This window comes from Dipodomys merriami, unplaced genomic scaffold (genome assembly GCF_024711535.1).
Source record: "Dipodomys merriami isolate MVZ:Mamm:240054 unplaced genomic scaffold, mDipMer1.0.p SCAF_336, whole genome shotgun sequence".
Lineage (NCBI taxonomy): Eukaryota > Metazoa > Chordata > Mammalia > Rodentia > Heteromyidae > Dipodomys > Dipodomys merriami.
The window spans coordinates 969,716-988,258 of NW_027204893.1; the positions used below are offsets into that span (position 1 = coordinate 969,716).

The 18,543-nt window shown below is 48.2% G+C and overlaps 1 protein-coding gene across 2 annotated transcripts in view; it reads right to left on the reverse strand.

The window, feature by feature from the left end:
• LOC138803180 (gelsolin-like) overlaps positions 1–15,676 on the reverse strand; it is a 57,106-nt gene extending 41,430 nt beyond the window's left edge. Inside the window, exons 1-2 of one of the 2 annotated variants that reach the window (XM_069987026.1) lie at positions 15,620–15,676; positions 2,193–2,281 (exon numbers count right to left, since the gene is read on the reverse strand). Coding sequence is in view for 1 of the 2 variants with exons in the window: in XM_069987024.1 (XP_069843125.1) it covers positions 2,193–2,281; positions 7,246–7,249 (93 nt within the window). In the remaining variant the exon portion in view is untranslated. Of the gene's footprint in view, positions 1–2,192; positions 2,282–7,245; positions 7,265–15,619 lie in introns of those variants that run through there. The other variant, XM_069987024.1, reaches the window with a different exon arrangement.
• Between the last annotated feature and the right edge of the window lie 2,867 nt (positions 15,677–18,543).

An 18,543-nucleotide genomic window follows, 5' to 3' on the forward strand; every position in this document is an offset into this window, starting at 1 on the left:
TGGTTTGAAGCCAGCCTAGGCAGAAAAGCCTGTGAGGTTCATCTCCAGTGAACTACTCAGAAAAAGCTGGAAGTGAGGTTGTGGCTCAAGTGATAGAGTGCTAGCCTTGAGTACAGAGAGGCTCAAGGACACACCCACGTCCTGAGTTCAAGCCCAGGACTAGCAAAAAAAAAAAGTAGATTCAGGGGAGAATTCAAATGGTGTAATTCTTTAGAAAGGCTCATACTGCAACAAAATAAACATCAGGAAATGGGTAATCACAGAGGAGTGGGGTGGAATCAAGAGAGGGGAGTGGACAAATGAAGAGAAGGCAAGAGAATGCAATCATCAAGTTCAAAGCATATCCTACATAATTAAGAAAAGGAAGGGAAGAGGTGGGTTGAGAGGGATGGGAGAGGATGTTGAAAGGGCTGACACTGATCAAGATGCACTGTACTCATAAACTGCTTTGTTGAAAGGTAACTCCTCTGTACAACTACTTAAAAATAATATTTAAAAAAAAGAAAGGTAGAAGAAAAGGTAATCAATGCAAGCTTCTCCAAAGCTGAGGAAGAGCATCTAGATTCCCATGCACCTAAGATGGAGGCCAAGAAAACCTGAGGGTTTGGTCCTGGGGCTGCTTGGTTGAACCCAAGCCCATGAAGTGGGTGTGAGGTGGTGATACGGAAGGGGGAAGAGGACCAAACACATGGAACTCTCAGGTAATGGGGTCTACGGCTGGCCTACAACCCTTCAGGGTCCGCAGAGCTGGGACAGGCAAGAGGCAGGTACCACCATCAGCAAAAGCACTGGCAGCGTGGAGCAGAGCTGCTATGCACTCCTCATTGACAGGCAGGGCAGGAGCGAGGCAAAAAGGGGAAAGATTAGGCAGATAGGGAGAGACGGTGATCCCCATGCCCCTCCCCAAAAAAGAGCATCCTTTCCTCTTCCTGGGGGGCCCTGGAAAGCTGAGATAAACCCTGAGGGAAGCAATGCCCCTAACCACCAGGAAACAAACAGACTATCTAGTCTGTACACTCCTCCTCCACAGCCCTCCTTGACTGGGAAGCAAGTGGACAGGACTTACACCGCGTGCATGGCCCTCCCAGCCAAGAATCTGTTTGGACTCAAACCAACCGACCAACAGTGAAGAGGCTCTCTGCACCTTCTCTCACTTTCACGTACACTTTGCCTCTGTTCCCACTTTTCCTGCCTCATAATTCTTTATGTGGTGGAGAAAAGAAAAGGACTCAAGACTCCTAGAACAGAGGCACCATCTCCAACAGCGTCTAAAATTCCTTGGGCCTTCTAGGGATCCCTAGCTCTGAGGACAAAGTTCCCTAGAGACCTTCAGACAGATTATCATGTCAGCTTTGGGAAAGAGGAACAGCCCGGACCATGGTTGGCTTGTGCTCCACCAGGAAGCTCTGTATAAAGTCATTCCCTTCCCTTTTTGGTAGCCAGCCACAGAGTTGGTGATAGGTGCTCTCCAGGCTCTCTCCATACTTAGAAATTCAACTTTGACCAAAAGGGGAAAATAATGCACCCATCTTACAGGTGGAGAAACTGAGGGCCAGCTGGACTGAGAAAAAAGAATTGCTTGGCTTTCAGCCCAAGATTCTGCAATGGTCCCCACTTCCCAGCCAACTTCAGCTCTCACTTGGAAATCAGGTTGACCCCACCCTGCCACCAGCCAGGTGGAGGTGACTCATCCAGAGTCCCTGACTCATACTTTTCAGTCAACAAGCCCAAGCCAAGGACCTGGTGGCCACACCCAGCTTTTCTCACCTTTCCACAACCTACAGTGAGCATTCCTGCCCTTCCTTCCCTCCCCCTCACACCCCTCCTCCAAGTATTTACGGAGTAGCCTAGAGAGGGAAAGTGACTTTCCTAAAGTCAGGAAGCAAGAAAGCAGCACAACCAGGGTGTGGCCAGGCATCTGGGCACCCAACCCAGTCCTTGTCTGCCTGGATGGCCTGCCCACCCTGGCCTGGATTCCTCTTGAGGGTGGTAAGGAGGAAATGTGGTCAGGTACAGTGTAGGCCATAAGTGTGTTGGGGGTGGGGGAGGTTGGAGCTCCTCTTGAGTCCCCTGAGACCACCAGCAGCTGCTTCCACCCTGAAGGCCTTGTAGTAGACTCCAGACAGTGGTCCTCAGTGGACTTCACCTGGGCATAAGATGACGATAACAGATGTCTACCTTGTTCTACCTACCTCCCAGGGCTGGACAAGGAGAAGAGGTGCTCCGTGGAGGAGGGGCTGTAGCTGTGGTGGAAATACTTCACAACAGAAATCAGTAGTACCTAGAAAAGAACCCAAGAATCTCCATGTCAGGGTTAAAGGTCAGCTAGCCAAATCCCCATTTGGTATTTCAGTCTGTACTTACATACCAGCTGCCAGCCCTGTGGGGGCGACCTAGAGCGGGTCCACTCACCTGTTTCCTAATGACTCCTCAGAGCCTGGAAGGCAGTGATCATGACCTTGAATGCTGTAAGTGTTCACAACTGTGCACCCTTTTTCTTCCAGCTCTTCCTAACCATGTTCTCTCACCCTCTTCTCGCATGTACTGGATGAACCCTGTCTCTACCATCAGTAGAAGGCCCTGGATTGGACATTCAGGCAAGTTCCAGGGCAGGGCAAGCAGGACTCTCACCTTCCTTCAAGCTACCAGGCCTCAGTTCATCCAGCCTAGAATCTCCTGGGCACATTGAGGCAGCCCTGGGGCAGGTCTGCATTCAGCCAGCCTCAGAGTTCAGGACTTGGGTTTTACACAGTAGCCTTTACATGGATAACCTGAGCAAATTACTTCATTTGGTGGCCTTCTCTGTACAAGGGAGATAATCTTAGACTGCACTAGAATTTAGGCCATTGCAAAGAGTCATAGAGATTTTTTTTAATGTCAAGAGTTGTGCACAGTGCATATGGGCTGTGATTATTAATGACTTGTTCTTTTTTTCCTATAAACTTGTCATCTTGTATACATGCAGTTTGGGTACCCAGGGCATTGTCGTGGTGCACTCCACTTCTATACCTAAGCACGGTGCTTGTATTATCCAGCTGCTCCATCAGTGAGCCAAGTGGCAGCCACACAAGGCGAGTAGGGCTCTCCCTCTGCCAGGAGGCATGCTCTTTGCCAACAAGGATTCTAGCTCCTTTCCCTTTTGAGCCTATGATGTAACACAGGACCTGGAAAGCCATAGGACCAGTGGGTACCTGACAGATTGGTGACAGAAGGCCCCCTCATGGATGGAACAGCTCAGCCTTTTCAGCCCTCACCTGTCAAGCGCAACCCAGAGTCTCACCCATGTCAACACCTGGAGTTCCAGTCACCTATCCATAGAGGAAGATTCCTTTGCCCAAACCAGCTTCTCCAAGCCAAGGGGAGAGGCCACCATCCCAAATGCAAAGAGGCCCTGCCAGCTGCTGCTGGCATTAAGACACAGATGAGCCCTGTTCTCGGGCTGGCAGTAGATGGCCCAGATGTTGGTGGTGATTTCTGCACTGTGGGTGACACAGGTAGAAAGCAGTGGGCAAAACCAGAGAGGTCAAAGGTTAGGTGCTGGGGCGGGGGGGGGGGGGGCACAGAGGGGGAGGGGCTCTACACATGCTCTGGTGTTAAATGGCAACTCTGCAAAACTTTCTCAAAACCTTCCCAGATCCCAGACATAGATCAAAGCAGAGCTGATTTTTGTCATTCCTGTGACTGATGAATGACCTTTTACCCTCTGATAACTCTGTATGAGGATGAACATTTCACATCCAGCCTGCCTTGTGATGGCTTGGCTTGTTTGCTCACAGCCGGTGCTCTACCACTTGAGCCACTCCCTCCAAAATTTTACTGGCGGCTTTTTCCTGGTGAATTGGAGGTGGAGTGTCACAGGTATTCCTATCCTGGATGGCTTTGACCCTCAATCCTCCAGATCTCAGCGTACTGAGTAGCTAGGGTTACAGGTGTGAGCCACAGGTGCTCCATCACATACTCTCTGCTCACTTGAGGGGCTTGCAACAAACCTCACCACCACCTACTATCCACACAAGGAATCAAGCCAGACACCAGGTACCACGTCCTCAATCCCCCCTCCCCCCCCCCCACACACATACACATACACACATACATACATACCTATACCTGTTTTGCTCTCATATCCAACCTGCCACTTCAACCTTTGACCCTCTCCCTCCCCTCTAGCTCCTCCACAATACAACTCCTCAGAGCAGATCTGGACCATATCACTCTGAGGATCAGACTCTGCCCCGGCTCCCCATAGATCCCAGACAACGTGCAATGTCCACCCTTTTTTACCATCTCCCTCCACCTCAGCTTTCACCTACACACCACAAGCCCCAGCCAGGTACTCCACACTGGGACCCTTGAGTCTTGTGTATAGTCACTGTATTCCGTGTCCCTCTGCATCCCTACAGTCTTTTGGTCACTGGCATGGTCTATTTCCACATCAGCTTCTCCCGTTAGATGGAGTCTGGCTTGGGGCCAGACCAACCATGAGTTCAAGTTCATTAAAGGGAAAAACTGAGTCAATCACAGACCTACACATATGTATAACCCATGTACATGCGCATGCACGTGCGCACACACACACACACACACACACACACACACACACACACACACATTCACACAGAGACTACTAACAGTACAGATGCTGCCATCTATGGGCAAGAAAAGCATTGTGCTCTTTGCAAGGCTGGGATGGGACATCAGGATCCCAAATTGGCTTGGTTTACAATGAGCCCCGACTAAAACCAAGTTAAGTTGGCTTTCCAGTTTGGACTTCAAGGCCACAGTACACTTAAAATCAAGAGCAGCAGGCCAGGGCCTTAAATCCACCTACATGCTCCCAAGGGAGCCAGGAAGGGAGGGGTCTTGTTTCAGCCATCACCATCCATCCCTGTTTGTACCTTCCAAGAGCCAGGGGTGGCCACCCTCAGAAGGCCAGCCTTTGGGTAGCCCTTTGCTGCTAGTGGAAGTGTGTAGGCCCCCTTGGGACCCCATCCATCTAGGTGACAAAGGGGAGCTTCTATCTTGCAGGTGATGGAAAGGTTGCAGCAGGGTCTTTTTGTATTTTTTTTTCCATCCTTATAAGAATATTTCCAAGAGTCTGGTAGATGCCATAACTATTCAAATGTCCCAACCACCACCAGTTGACCAAGTAGCAGACTCTATGCAAACATCTGGTCTACTGTCCATAATAACTCTGCCAGGCCAACATCATTGTTCTCATTTTACCAAGCAAGGAAAGAGGCTCAGAGAGGTAAAGGAAGCGGGGGAGGGTCACACAGCTAAGACATCAGGGCAGTTTCTACCCAGCCAGGCAACCCCCACCCCATACTTAGTCTTGCTTTCCCTAAATTCTAAGCCAGAAGGGGCAGCTTCTTGCTCATTAGGGGCATTTCAGGACATTGTGGCTGCTTTAACTCAGAAATGAGCAAAGTTCTGTTAAGGGCATCATGTGTTTAAAGCTTCATGTGCCGCCTGCCCTCTCTCTGTTCTTCCTTGTTTGTTTTTGTTTTGTTTTATTAACCCTTTAAAAATACAAAAAAAAGATTCTTAGATTAGGGCTGGGAGCCAGTGGCTCATGCTGTAATCCTAGCTACTCAGGAGGCTGAAAGCTAAGGATCACAGTTCAAAGCCACCACAGGCAGGAAAGTCTTAGCTCCAATGAATCACCAAAGCTTTTGGTCTTAAAGGTAAAACCTCCTCATGGAAAGGTTTAGGTTTATCTAAACCACAAAAACAGGCCTCTTAGCCAGACTCCAGAGGCTCAAGCCTGTAATCCTAGCTACTCAGGAGGCTGAAATCTGAGGATCGTGGTTCAAAGCCAGCCTGGGCAGGAAAGTATGTGAGACTCTTATCTCCAATAAACCACTCAGAAAACTGGAAGTGGTGCTGTGGCTCAAATGGTCGAGTGCTCGCCTTGAGTTGAAGAGCTGAGGGACAGCGCCCAGGCCCAGAGTTCAAGCCACACAACCAACAACAACAACAACAAAAAAGGCCCCATAGCCATTGTCTCCTTCTTCTCCTTGTCTTCTTCTTCCTACTCAATCGCTTTCTCCTGACAAGGGCTCTACATCACTCAGCAAACAGGTAGCACATGATTCCATTCTACATTCTACAAACTTATAATTGTAGGCTAAATAGACAGAGGCCAAATATAATTCTTAGAAAGAAACCCAAGAGTAAGCCATTAAGAGATCTGGGCACTAGGGGTTTCACTCACATCTGGGGGTATAGCTAAGTGAGCTTAGCTCAAATTCTTGGGCTACATCTCGAACAGCACAAAGAACAGAGAAATTAAAACTGAGCTCTTTATCCTTGAATAAAGGACTTAACTCTTAAGTTCCTTACCTCTTAAGTACTGATGCTAGGGGGTTTTGTTTTGTTTTATTCGGCTGGTACCAGGGTTTGAACTTAGGACCTTAGGACCTTGCATTTATGTTGCTCTCTCACTCTACCACTTGAACCACATCTCCAGCCCAACTTTTTGAGATGGAATCACATGGATTTTTCAGCCCAGGCTGGCTTCAAACTGTTGTCGTCTGGATCTCAGCCTCCTGATTAGCTACCAGCTCCTGGCTAACAATTTGTTTTAAATTGATAATTGGTTTTGAATCTTGCAATTCCAAGTGGGATTCCAAGCACCCATTGGGAGTTCATTAGAAATGTGAATCACAGACATTACCCCAGCCCTAGGGGACCAGCACCTGCATTTTAGCCAAATACCAGGCGACCTGTGTGTGTGGTAAGTTTGAGGATACCCAAGTGTATCTCTTTTGTTTGTTTGGTGCTGGTTCTAGGGCTAGAACTTGGGGCCTGGGTGCTGCCCCTGGGCTATTTTTAGCTCAAGGCTAGCACTCTATCACTTGAGCCACCATTCCAGTTCCACTTACAGACTTTCCTGCCCAGGCTGGATTTGAACCTTGATCCTCAGATCTTAGCTTTACAGGTATGAACCACCTGCACCCAGCTCCTGGCATTCCTTTTACCTGCAAGTGCTACATTGTTAACAAAACCCCAGAGGAGAGAAGATGTCTGAAGCAATCTCTCTCATGATGTCATAGGGTTAAGTATCTGACCACCCATATACTTGCACCAATGACATCATAAATCATTCCACTCTAGGTGTTGAAATCGGACCTTAGACAAGGGGAAAAAAGAATGGGGGTGAACAGAAGGTGGCATTCCTAGTTCACAGAGTGGGGAAGACCAGGTCAAAGAACCAACTTAGAGTTGAAAAAAAAAATGACCTACCCATGACCACCAGGGCAGGAGTAAGAGTGGACCCAAGGCCAAGTTCCTCATTCTTCTCAAACCACAGGTTTAGTAACAACTGAAATAACAAGTTTAAAGATCAGATCTTTTGCACTCTCACAGCGGTAGAACAGCATTGGGAAGGCCAGGCAATGGCTTCTGGAAAGGCCTTAGCTCCCTCAGGGTATGAGAAGTGAGGAGGCAGGCAGGGCTAGGCAAATTTCAGGGGCAGTCAGGAGAGCCGACTGACCCATGTCTCTGGGGGCTTGGACACATCAAGTCCAGTCAGGCAGCCCCAAGAATGGAAGAAGAGGGTGTCTTGGCATGAGGACTGAAAGAATGTGTGCCCATTTTACAGGTTAGAAAACTGAGGCTGCAAGCCAGGCCAAGACTCCTTACCAAAATGAAGACTTTCTCCCTGGAGCTGATCATAACTCAGCACTTGTGGACATAAGAATATGCACATGTTGCCGGGCGCTGGTGGCTCACGCCTGTAATCCTAGCTACTCAGGAGGCTGAGATCTGAGGATCGCAGTTCAAAGCCAGCCCGGGCAGGAGAGACCGTGAGACTCCTATCTCCAATAAACCACCAGAAAACCGGAAGTGGCGCTGTAGCTCAAGTGGTAGAGCGCTCGCCTTGAGCTGAAGAGCTGAGGGACAGCGCCCAGGCCCAGAGTTCAAGCCCCACGACCGACAAAAAAAAAAAAAAAAAAAAAAGAATATGCACATGTGCAAATGATCAATGTGAAAATAATCCATCTCCTCACAATGCATTCTCTCTTACGCATGGATTCGTTTGGGAAGGCACTTATCCTGGGCTGAGAGAGCAAGGTCCCAGGTGCAATGTCCCTCCACCCTGGATTTGTGTAAGAATCCCATGGGGATCCCGTGAAAATGCAGCACACAATTTAGTAGGCCCAGGTAAGTGGCACTGCCAGTAAAAATGCTGATTGCCACTAATATCCGAATTTCAGACACAATGAAACTTCATGGGCACAAGTATGCCTTAACTATTACAAGGACGACAGTAATACTAAACAATTACCTCTTCTTGTTTAATCTGAAATTCTAATTTAACCAGTATCCTGTTTTCTTATTTGCTAACTATGGCAACCCTAAGGGCAGAGCCTGAGAGTCCACATTCCAAAAATGTGCCTAGATGAAGCCCTTGTGCATTTAAATTTATGAAAACTGAGTTGTATGCAACTATAAAATTCTGGGCTTTCTTTTTTAAAAGATTTCTAAAGAAACTAGGTAGGCAGCTCCCACCTTCTTAGAATGTTATAATAAACAAGTGTGGGAAAGAAATATAAGTCAGCACTGGTGGCTTATACCTGGAATCCTAGCTACTCAGGAAGCTGAGATCTAGTTCAAAGCCAACCCTCCCAGGAAGATCTATGTGACTCTTATCTCCAATTAACCACCAAAAAGCCAAAAGTGCAGTTGTGGCTCAAGTGATAGAGCATAATAAGCCTTTAGTGAAAAAGCTAAAGGACAATGCCCGTGCCCTGAGTTCAAGTGTTACTGACACACACATGAGAGAGGAAGGAAGAGAGGAAGGGAGGGAGGGAGGAAGGAAGGAAAGGAAGAAGGAAGGGAGGCAGGAAGGAAGGGAAGGAAGGAGGGAGGGAGGGAAAGAGTGATTCTCAGAATGGACAAGGTAATACAAACCTGCAATTCCAGCTACTAGGAGGATTGCAATCCTAGACCCTCCAGGTAAAACTGAGAAAGTATTTGAAAAACAACCTATGACTTTTCTTAAGCAATCCTGCCATGAGTAACCAAGCTGAATATATAGCCAATAAGCAAGCATAAGGCCCTGGGTTTCAAGCCCAGATACCAAAAAAGAAAAAGCAAAAATTACAAGGACTAGAAACTAACAAGTTAGAGGCCCTGAGTTCAAGAGAAACCCCAGGGAAAAGAGGTGCACAGGGGCTGAGCCCTGGACTAGTCACAAAAGCCAACCTCCTCAGAGATACTGTTCAATGGTACCACCAATTCCTCACCCTAAATCAGGAAGCCAAGAACTCCCAGCCAGTCCTTCTCTTAAGTCTACACACAGGGAATGATCTGTCCCTGCCTACTCACTTCCCAGGGTAGTTTTGAAGCAGATGACAAAAGAGAAGTGACTGTCACTTGTAAAGCACCTTGTTAGGCACTTTTCAAAATGCTATAAAGCCGGTGCTGAAATGCTGATGTTACAGATGAGGAAACTGATGGACAGAGGGGTGAGATGTTCAAGGTCTTTCTTATTAAAGGTATAAAGTATGCTGGGTTCATGACTTTAATTCTAGCTAGTCAGGAGGCTGAGATTTGAGGATCACTGTTTGAAGCCAGCCCAGACAAGAAAGTCCATGAAATTCTTATTGAATTAACCACCAAAAAGCCAGAAGTGGTAGAGCACCAGCTTTGAACAGGAAAAAAAAACAAAAAACAAAAAACAAAAAGCAAGAAAGGATGGGATGCCCCGAGTTCATGCTCCAATACTGGCACAAAAACAAATGAAAATTGCAAAAACTAAAAGGGGGTTTTAATGAAATGAGAAACTATTCAGGCTATAATATTAAAAAGAATCAAGAAGTTGGAATAAAAAAATAATAACTGCAGATGGGGGACATGATGAATGGACTGACATTGGCCACGATGCATTGCACTTATAAACTGGCATGTTGAATTGAAACCCCTCTGTGCAACTACTTAAAAATAATAAACAAATAAAATTAAGTTATTTTTTGCTGGTCCTGGGGCTTGAACTCAGGGCCTGAGCACTTTCCCTGAGCTTCTTTCACTCAAGGCTAACAATCTACCACTTGAGCCACAGTTCTACTTCTGGCTGTTTTGGTAATTTATTGGTGCTAAGAGTAGGATACTCTCCTGCCTGGGCTGGCCTTGAACCATGATCTTTAGATCTCAGCTCCTGAGTAGTTAGGATTGCAGACGTGAGCCACTGGCATTGGGCTTAAATGTTAATATTTTACTCAAAAAAAATTTGTAACTACAGTGTGACCACAAACTATGTGGCCTACACATATGTACTGAAACTTCCAGAAGGAAAATATCCCCAGCCCCAATGTTGACAATGATAGTTTGGGGTTAGCAGAATTACAGATACTCTTAGATTTGTTTTATTTTCCAAATTCTCCATCCCAAGCACATATTATAATGGGTAAAAGGAGAGCAGACAAAAGCATATATGCCACCCCTTCTGTCAGGTCCCTCCCCCAAATTTAATAAGTATTTACTCAGTGCCCACCAAGGGCCCAGCCCTGCCACAGTCCAAGCCCTGCCCTGAAAGCTCACATACGTGGAATACAAACCCCTTGTTTGGCAAATAAGCCTGGCCCTGATGATACATTTGTTGAAGTTGGAGAGTAACAAGACTGTTTGCCTAACCAACTCAGCAGAGGAAAGGAATCCACTCCCATAAGGTGACTAACCTTCAGCACAATGTCATGGCTCAAATCCTTTCTAGATCCTTGGGGTGGGGGTGGGGGAGGGAGAAGGACTTCAGGAATATTTTATAGTTAAAGATCTCATTCCTTATGCCTTGAATTCAGGAGATGCAATGTCTACCCTGTGGGAAAGAGCAAACAAGGGAGGAGAGGGAGGATGCAGGAGGATCTGGGAGGAACCTGTTGGCCAGGTGGCTCCTAGTGACCAATGAACAAGACAACCCATGCTCCAGGCCTCTAAAATCATGTCAACACCTCTTTCTTCCTGGAACCATTAAAAGATAAAACAAATCAGTGCAAACACACAGTGGTCACCATTATCATCACTATTAGGCTATACAACGGAGCAATCAGTTCCATCCAAATCCAAGAATGGCAGCTGTACCTCGGTGTCAGCCAGCTGTGGGCTCCTGTTACACTCTCTGGCACACAGAAGCCGGCTCCTGTGCAGGGCACAGAGCCTTCGGACCCCGATGCCAGCAGCGTTGGCAAAGCCTGGCATCATGCTATCTACCTATGGTGCAGCACAAACATTGGAGCCCAGAGAAAAAGGCAGGCATTGGTTTAAGCCAGCCAGCTCTCTGTCAGTGACAACACTGACAAGGCCAGGCCTTTGGCTGGGCAGCCCTGCTCCCACACCCACTGCTTTTCTCTGCCCTACCCTTCAATTGCAGATGTGGTCCAGGCAATACAGCGTTTGGGGGAAGGGAAGCTCTGGAAGCTGGCCAGCAGGAGGAACTGTCTGCTTGTGGTCCCCAACTTAACAAACCACATCAGACTGAAATATGACACACTCTCATGCAGCTGAAGGGAGACCCTATTTTTACTTAACAACCCTCAGCTGCTTAAACATTGGGTTCTTTCTTTCCCTCCCCTCCAAAATGCAGAACTCCTGGAACCTGCTTTGCTCTACAACAGCCAGCATTTTCTCAGGGAATAAACAAGGAAGGGGTGGGGGTGGGGGTTGGGCTGCTGGGGGCGGGGGTACTTTTCCTGGCTTCTCCAGAAACATTTGCAGAGGAGAAACTCAAATGGTAGAAAAGGGGGAGCCAGCCCTGGCTAGGTTCTCATCTGCCTGTGATTTCTGCCCATAAACCCTGTATCCAGGAGTCTTGATTTCCTGAAAAGGATGGGAGGCCAACCTACCCAGCCCCTCCCCCTCCACACTGGGGCCCAATGATGGTAAAGAAAAGCATGATTTATAAATAACTGTGGGCGGCCCCTTCTGGCCTCACTGAAGCAGCCAAGCTTGCACACAATCTCTGCCCTCCTGACAACCATGGCAGAACACCCCCATCTGTCCCTCTGCTGTTAGGTCTGGAGAGACTACTGAGTGCAGTGATTAAGCGATATGGCTCGATGGTCAGATCACTGGGACCCACTATTATTTATAGGCACTCAATCAAAAGCCTGTCTGAGCCTCCGTTTCCTCATCTGTAAGAAAAAAAAATCCTATCTGCTCCACAGGACCAGTTACAAGGAGTCAATGAAATAATTCATCTTCCAGTGCTTTCCATATTGAAAGGTAGACTTTTTTGGTGATTTGCATGCACCAAAATTCTTCCCTCTGACAAAAAAAGGAAATGGAGACTCAGTGAGAAAGGACTTTTTCAAGAACTGAGATTGTAGTTCCACTCTTAAGCTGGTCTTCTAACTGCTCTCATGTCTCTAGTCTCTAGCTAACAAGCAAATTGAGGCTATAGGTAGAAGCTGAGACCTGGATATCTGCAAGTACTACAGACCACCTAGCCTTTGTAGCATATACCTATAATCCTAGTTAATTGGAAAGCAGAGATGGAGAAGATAAGTCTCAAGGCAAGCCTGGACAGAAAGTTTATGAGATTCCATCTCAACCAATTAAAAAAAAAAACAAAACTGGGTTCAGTGGAACCTACCTGTCATCCTAGCAATATTGGAAAGCAGGAAGTGCAAATAGAAGGGATCAAGATCTTGGCTGGCATAATACAAGATATATATCTTTTTTTAAATGAAAACAAAGCCCAGGTGCTGGTGATTCACTGACAATTCCTAGCTACTCAGGAAGCTGAGATCTGAGGATTAAGGTTCCAAGCCAGACCCAGCAGGAAAGTCCATGAAACTCTTATCTTCAACTAACCACCAAAAAGTTGGAAGTGGAGCTGTGGCGAAAGAAAGAAAGAAAGATAGAAAGAAAGAAAGAAAGAAAGAAAGAAAGAAAGAAAGAAAGAAAGAAAGAAAGAAAGAAAGAAAGAAAGAAAGAAAGAAAGAAAGAGAGAGAAAGAAAGAGAGAGAGAAAGAAAGAAAGAAAGAAAGAAAGAAAGAAAGAAAGAAAGAAAGAGAAAGAAAGAGAAAAGAAAAAAGAAAGAAAAGATAAAAGAAAAAAGGGGGTAGTGGAAGGGCTAAGGCTATGGTTCAAGTAGAAAAATGCCTACCTAGCAAGTCCAAGGCCCTGAGTTCAAACGTAGAGGGACAAAATGTATTACAGACCAAATGGAAATCATCTCAGTGACCAGACAACATGTCACCCAAGGTCATACTGCCCCCAAGGAGTTAGAAGTGACTCATAGAACTGAGTGGCCACACTGGCGAAAGAAGATTTAGAGGGGTAGAGATACCTATACATGCTTCTCTAATTCAAAACTAACATGAAAGAAGAAATAATAATACTGAACATAACTCGGCATCTGTATTCAAAGCCTGCTTTGGTATAAAATTATGGCAGGTTCAGAGACCTTCATTTGAATTTCCACTATAACACTCTGATCCCATCCCTGTAAGCCCTGCTCTAGTTGGACTTGCCTTCTGACCACACAATGGCCTCATCATGGCCTCTTCATCTCCAGTTCAACCCTCCTAATGCATCCTCTACATCAACCACCACATTAATGAGAATTAGTTTTGGTCATGAGTCTTTCTCAGCTCCTTCTCTTCAGAATGAAGTCCAAGCCCTAAGTTTACCATCCAGTTCCATCTACAAACCCAACTCTATCACCCTACTCTGACTCCACCTTCTATTCGAGCTAAAGTGGATTGCTCAAAAAACCTCAGTGCCTTTGCACAAGCTGGCCCTGCTTCTCAGAATAGCTTTTTCACTGATTCCTTCTCTCCTGACAAATTATTACTCATTTCTGAGACTTTGCTCACCTAGACAGAATTAGTCACCCCTCTTCTAGAGAGTAACTCTCAGTATGGCGTGGTTGTGCACATTGTTCCCCATGAGAAGCACTTTGAGAGCTGAGGGCTTTACTCTCCTTGGATCTTTGGGGCTACTGGGCCCCTTATAAGTCAGGCCACAAAGCAGAAGAAGAGGGCTGTATCAAGGAAGGAGGGAGGGAAAGAAATGCCAGTCAGATCTGCTTCCTGAGGCTCATGTTAATTCATAATAATAAAAAAAGACTATGGAAAATTCTGAAGTAAAGTTCCCTTCTCTGTGGGGTTCACACAGAAACCTTTGCTGCTGTGTAATTCATCCAAATGCCAAACCAAGCTCCCCCGGCTGTTTCCAATTTCTCGGGCACTTATAAATAGGATACCCAAGAAAGGAAAAGGAAGTTTCAAAGGAGTTAGAGGCCCACTGTTTCCCCTCCCATCCCTCCACCTTCTTCCTCTAATGACTCCTTAAAATATTAAACAGCAGCCCCCAAGTGTATGGGGGAGTCCTCTAGTGACTTGTGGCTCAGGGTAAAGTGCCTGGCTAACAAGTGCAAGGTTCTGAGTTCAAACCCCAGTACTGGAAAGAAGAAAAAAAAAAGTACTACAGGCCAAGTACATTCTAAAGCCAGGAATCAGCATAAAGCACACTGGACCTGCATCCACCCCATTGTGTAGCTAAGAGCAGGTCACAAAACCTCTCAGCCCTGGGGGGGGGGGGGGGGGGGCGGGGAGAGAATGAGTTGAGAATCCAGCTCACTATAAAGTGCCCAGCAGGGAGCGGTCCTGGTGCCCTGGTCAGAAATGTGGCTCCAGGAGAACAGGACAAGCAGGAAGAAATCTTTGAAAACTCCCTGAGGCCAAACAAAAACCAGAGGCACCACCCCATAGGCCAGCCTTCCACATAAACCGCTCTCTCCCTGGGACAGCCACGCAGGAGCCCTGGGTAGGTTCAAGATCCCTCTCTGGCTTTGGCCAGGGTATGAGCACAGAAGGGGGGGTGGTGAGGGTGGATGACTGGGCAGAGGAGGAACTCCAAAGAAAACCAACTTCTGCCTGCCTGCCTAACCCCCACCTCCCAGCCCCCCAACTTCCCAGGACTGGGGCTCTCCCCGCCCCCTCCCCCAGCTCCCACCCACTGCTAGATCCAGGGAAACTGCTGTACTCAGGTTTGGGATTGGGGGGTGGGGTGGGGACCAGTGGACCCGAGCGGTGATGGAGGCCCGGGAAAAGAGGGTTCCGATCACCGCCTCGACGCTGGAAGAAGTTGGGGTCTCAACTCTGATAGCTGGTTGAGCGAGAGGAGTCGGTAACACACAGGTCACAGATGCAGGCAGGTGTCGGGCCAATCAATACAGGGAAGAACTTTCTAACTGTCCTGGGCCTAGAAAGAGGAAGGAGGTGGAGCAGGCTCCGCACCGCCCGAGGAGGGCAGGCAAAGCTGTTACCCAGGGGCGCGGCCGCCCCGCGGAGCCACCGCCCTGCCCGGGGCGGGACGGCCACCTGCATGCCCGCCCGGACACCCCAGGTGCCCGGGAGACCCGGACCCAGCCCCCGGGTCGGGGTGAGCTCGGGTCTTTGCCGTGGCGGGGGAGGATGTGAGTCGGAGGCCAGGACCTCCTCTTCCCCCTCCTGCCCCAGCCCCGGCCCACCCTCCTCCGTCCCCTGGAAGACCCTGGAAGTCCTTCTGCGGAGCTGCCCGGAGGAGGGGATGGGACCGGGAAGGAGGAAGAAAAGGGGACTGAGGAGTCGGGCCCGGGAGCCGCAGATGCCCCGGCCTCCCCCCGCCCTACCTGCGGCTGCGGCGCTGGCGCTGGCGACGGCGGCTGCTGGGTCCAGCTGTGCTCAGCTGGTTCCGGGCGGCGGGGGCGGGGACGCGCAGCCGGGGCACCGGGAGCCAGCGGCGGCCTGGTGGGCGGGGCGCGGGCGAGGCTGGGGGCGGGGCCTGCCCGGTGGGGCGGGGCCTGGGCAGGGCGGGGCCCGCTCTGAGCTCACATCAGAGCAGCATAAGTCATTTTAGGAAATTCCTCACCCCTGTATCCCCCTCCCCACCCCCAAGAAGACAGCCAGATAGCTCCCTGCCAGAAGTAAACTGAGGCCCAGAGTGGGGAGGGGGCAGTCTGAAGAGGCCTAGGATGGAGGAAGGTCACTCAGGGGTGGCTCTGTAGTAGCCAGGCTGGCGAGCTCCGTGGGTCTAGGCAGCTGGGCAGCTTGCGGTGGAAAGCAGAGTCCAGCCCAGGGCGAACTTAAAAAGACAAAGCCCTCCCATAGTGAAATGGGCTCTGCTCAAAAAGGAGAGGAACCAGAACAGAGGGGACTCATTCCCAACCTCAGCCAGAATGAAGAAAGCAGAGCATCCCTGACATGAGACACCAGACAGGTGAGCCCAGCCTTGGAGTCCCAAGACCGGTGTTGGAATTCTTCACATCTTCCAGTCCAGCAAATTCTGGTAACTGAGTCAGGGCATTTGAGTCTCAGTCGACTAATATGTGAGATGGACACAATTAGTCACCTCTCCACAGGATGGTAGGGGAGCTCTGATGGGAGGGAACCTCACAAATCAATGGCAAGGACAGTGGCTTCTCCACATTATTAGTGTTTGTTATAGTATCATGTGGTTATTAGTCCAAGGACAGGTATTATCACAGGGGAGAGAGAAAATCCACACTGATCAAAAAGGTGACTGCAAGATCGCTCTTAAACAATTGTACGATTTTAGTGATCCCAACTGTACCTCACACATGTGTGAGAGAAGTCACCATTTATGGTGTCTCAGAGCACAAGACAGTCTCCCAACATGGTAGAAATAGGGCTCCCCTGACCTCAAGCAGTTACTCTACAAATCAAGTCTGGAAGAAACTCCCTCCTGAACAAGGCACTGGATCAGATGACGGAGACACTCATTCTCAGGCTAGGTGCTGGCAGTAGCCCCGTGTTCTTCCAGAGTGAAGCTCCCTGGAAGACAAGATAAAATGTACCAGAGACAGTAATTGCTGGGTGCTAAGGATCAGAGGAGGAAAGGCTAGCGATGTTTCAGTAGTAGAGAAAAGCAAGAGTACAGAACTTGCTTCCTGCTTTTTCCATTGAGAAACAGCCAGGGAAGCCACAGGGCCTGGGGAATCCCATTCTGGCTCTTCCTCCCACCCACCTCTCTTGGTGCCACACCAGTGACCATAGGAACCATTTCTCAATGGCTCCTGACATGCACTGGGCTTCCGTGGTAGGCATTAGTTATTATGTGCATTTTTTCAGAACTAGAGATCAAGCTACTTTTGAAAGGGTTCAACAACTCTCTGGTCTTCTATGAGTCCTCATTCCCTGCTCCTTTGCTTACGGTCCTGTGTCACATTCCATCATCCTTCCTGGTTTGGGAAGCTGCCAGGTTCCACTTGATCTAAGAACTGAAGTAGGGTGCCCAACACCCTCTGTGGAGGAGGAGGGAAGGAAGGCTTATTGCCTCTCTCTGTTGCTCTGATTTTTCCAGAGTCTATTTGTGTCCCAATGGTGGGGGGAAAAAAAGAACAAAAACATAGGTTGTTGGCTTTGTGCTCTTTCATTACATACCCCAACATTCACATGCCTTGAAATTACCCAACATATCATTTCTAACTCCTCTCAGCAACTTCTCCCGCAAAGGGGAGGCAAATCTCTAAACCTGGGTCTCCATAGGAGACTATTGTATTAGGATAGAGGGAATATTAAACACTATTAGACAACATCTGGACTGTCTCCTCCTTTAATTCTATTTTATCTTACTAATCTTTAAACATTTTTGTAAAGGTGATGTACAGAGGGGTTACAGGGGTTACAGTTAGATAAGTCAGGAAATGAGTATGTTTCCTTTTGAACAGTCTCACCCATTCCCTCATTCTCTCCCAGTTTTTCTCCTCCCATCTTCCCTCCCCCAAGTTCATTTCCAACATAGTGTCTAGTGAGTATCACTGCTGAATTGGTTTACTTAAAAAAAAAAAAAAGTAGGGCTGGGAAGGTGGCTCAGTGGTAGAGTGCTTGTCTCACATGCATGAGGCCCTGGGTTCAATTCCTCAGCACCACATTAAAAAAAAAAAGTAAACCAACTCTGAGCCAGGCTTGAACTCTGAGCCTGGGCGCTGTCCCTTAGCTCTTCAGCTCAAGGCTAGCGTTCTACTATCTGAACCACAGCACCACTTCCAGTTTTTTTTTCTGTTTATGTGATGCTGAGCAATCAAACCCAGGGCTTCATGCATGCTTGACAAGCACTCTACCACTAAGCCACCTTCCCAGCCCTGCAATGGGAATTTCTAGGCAGGGGTTCATCTGGGGCTCGGGGTCAGATCACAAGCAGGACAAGAAGGTACATTTACTTGGGCTCCTCTCTGCCCAACGCTTCATTCCTCTCTCTTCTCACAGAGCATCTCTGCTTTCCACAAAGCAGAGTTTACTAACAAATGGGCTAGTTAATTATAATTTTAAAATTATGAAATTTTACCCTAATGTGGGGCAGATGCCTATCTTTTATTCAAAAATTCCAACTAGAGTAGAAGGGTCACACTGCCCCAACTCGACTTCTCCCAAGGTGGTTAGGGATGCTGAGCCTAGAAAACAGCTTCACCAAGTGGAAAGCCTGGGGTGGTCCTGAAAGGATGGGAGGAGAAAGGTGAGGAAGGGGGCGTGTCTGCTGCGGCTCCAACCAGCCCCAGTGTGGAGGTGGAGAAAGAGGCTGGTAAGAGGGAAGGAG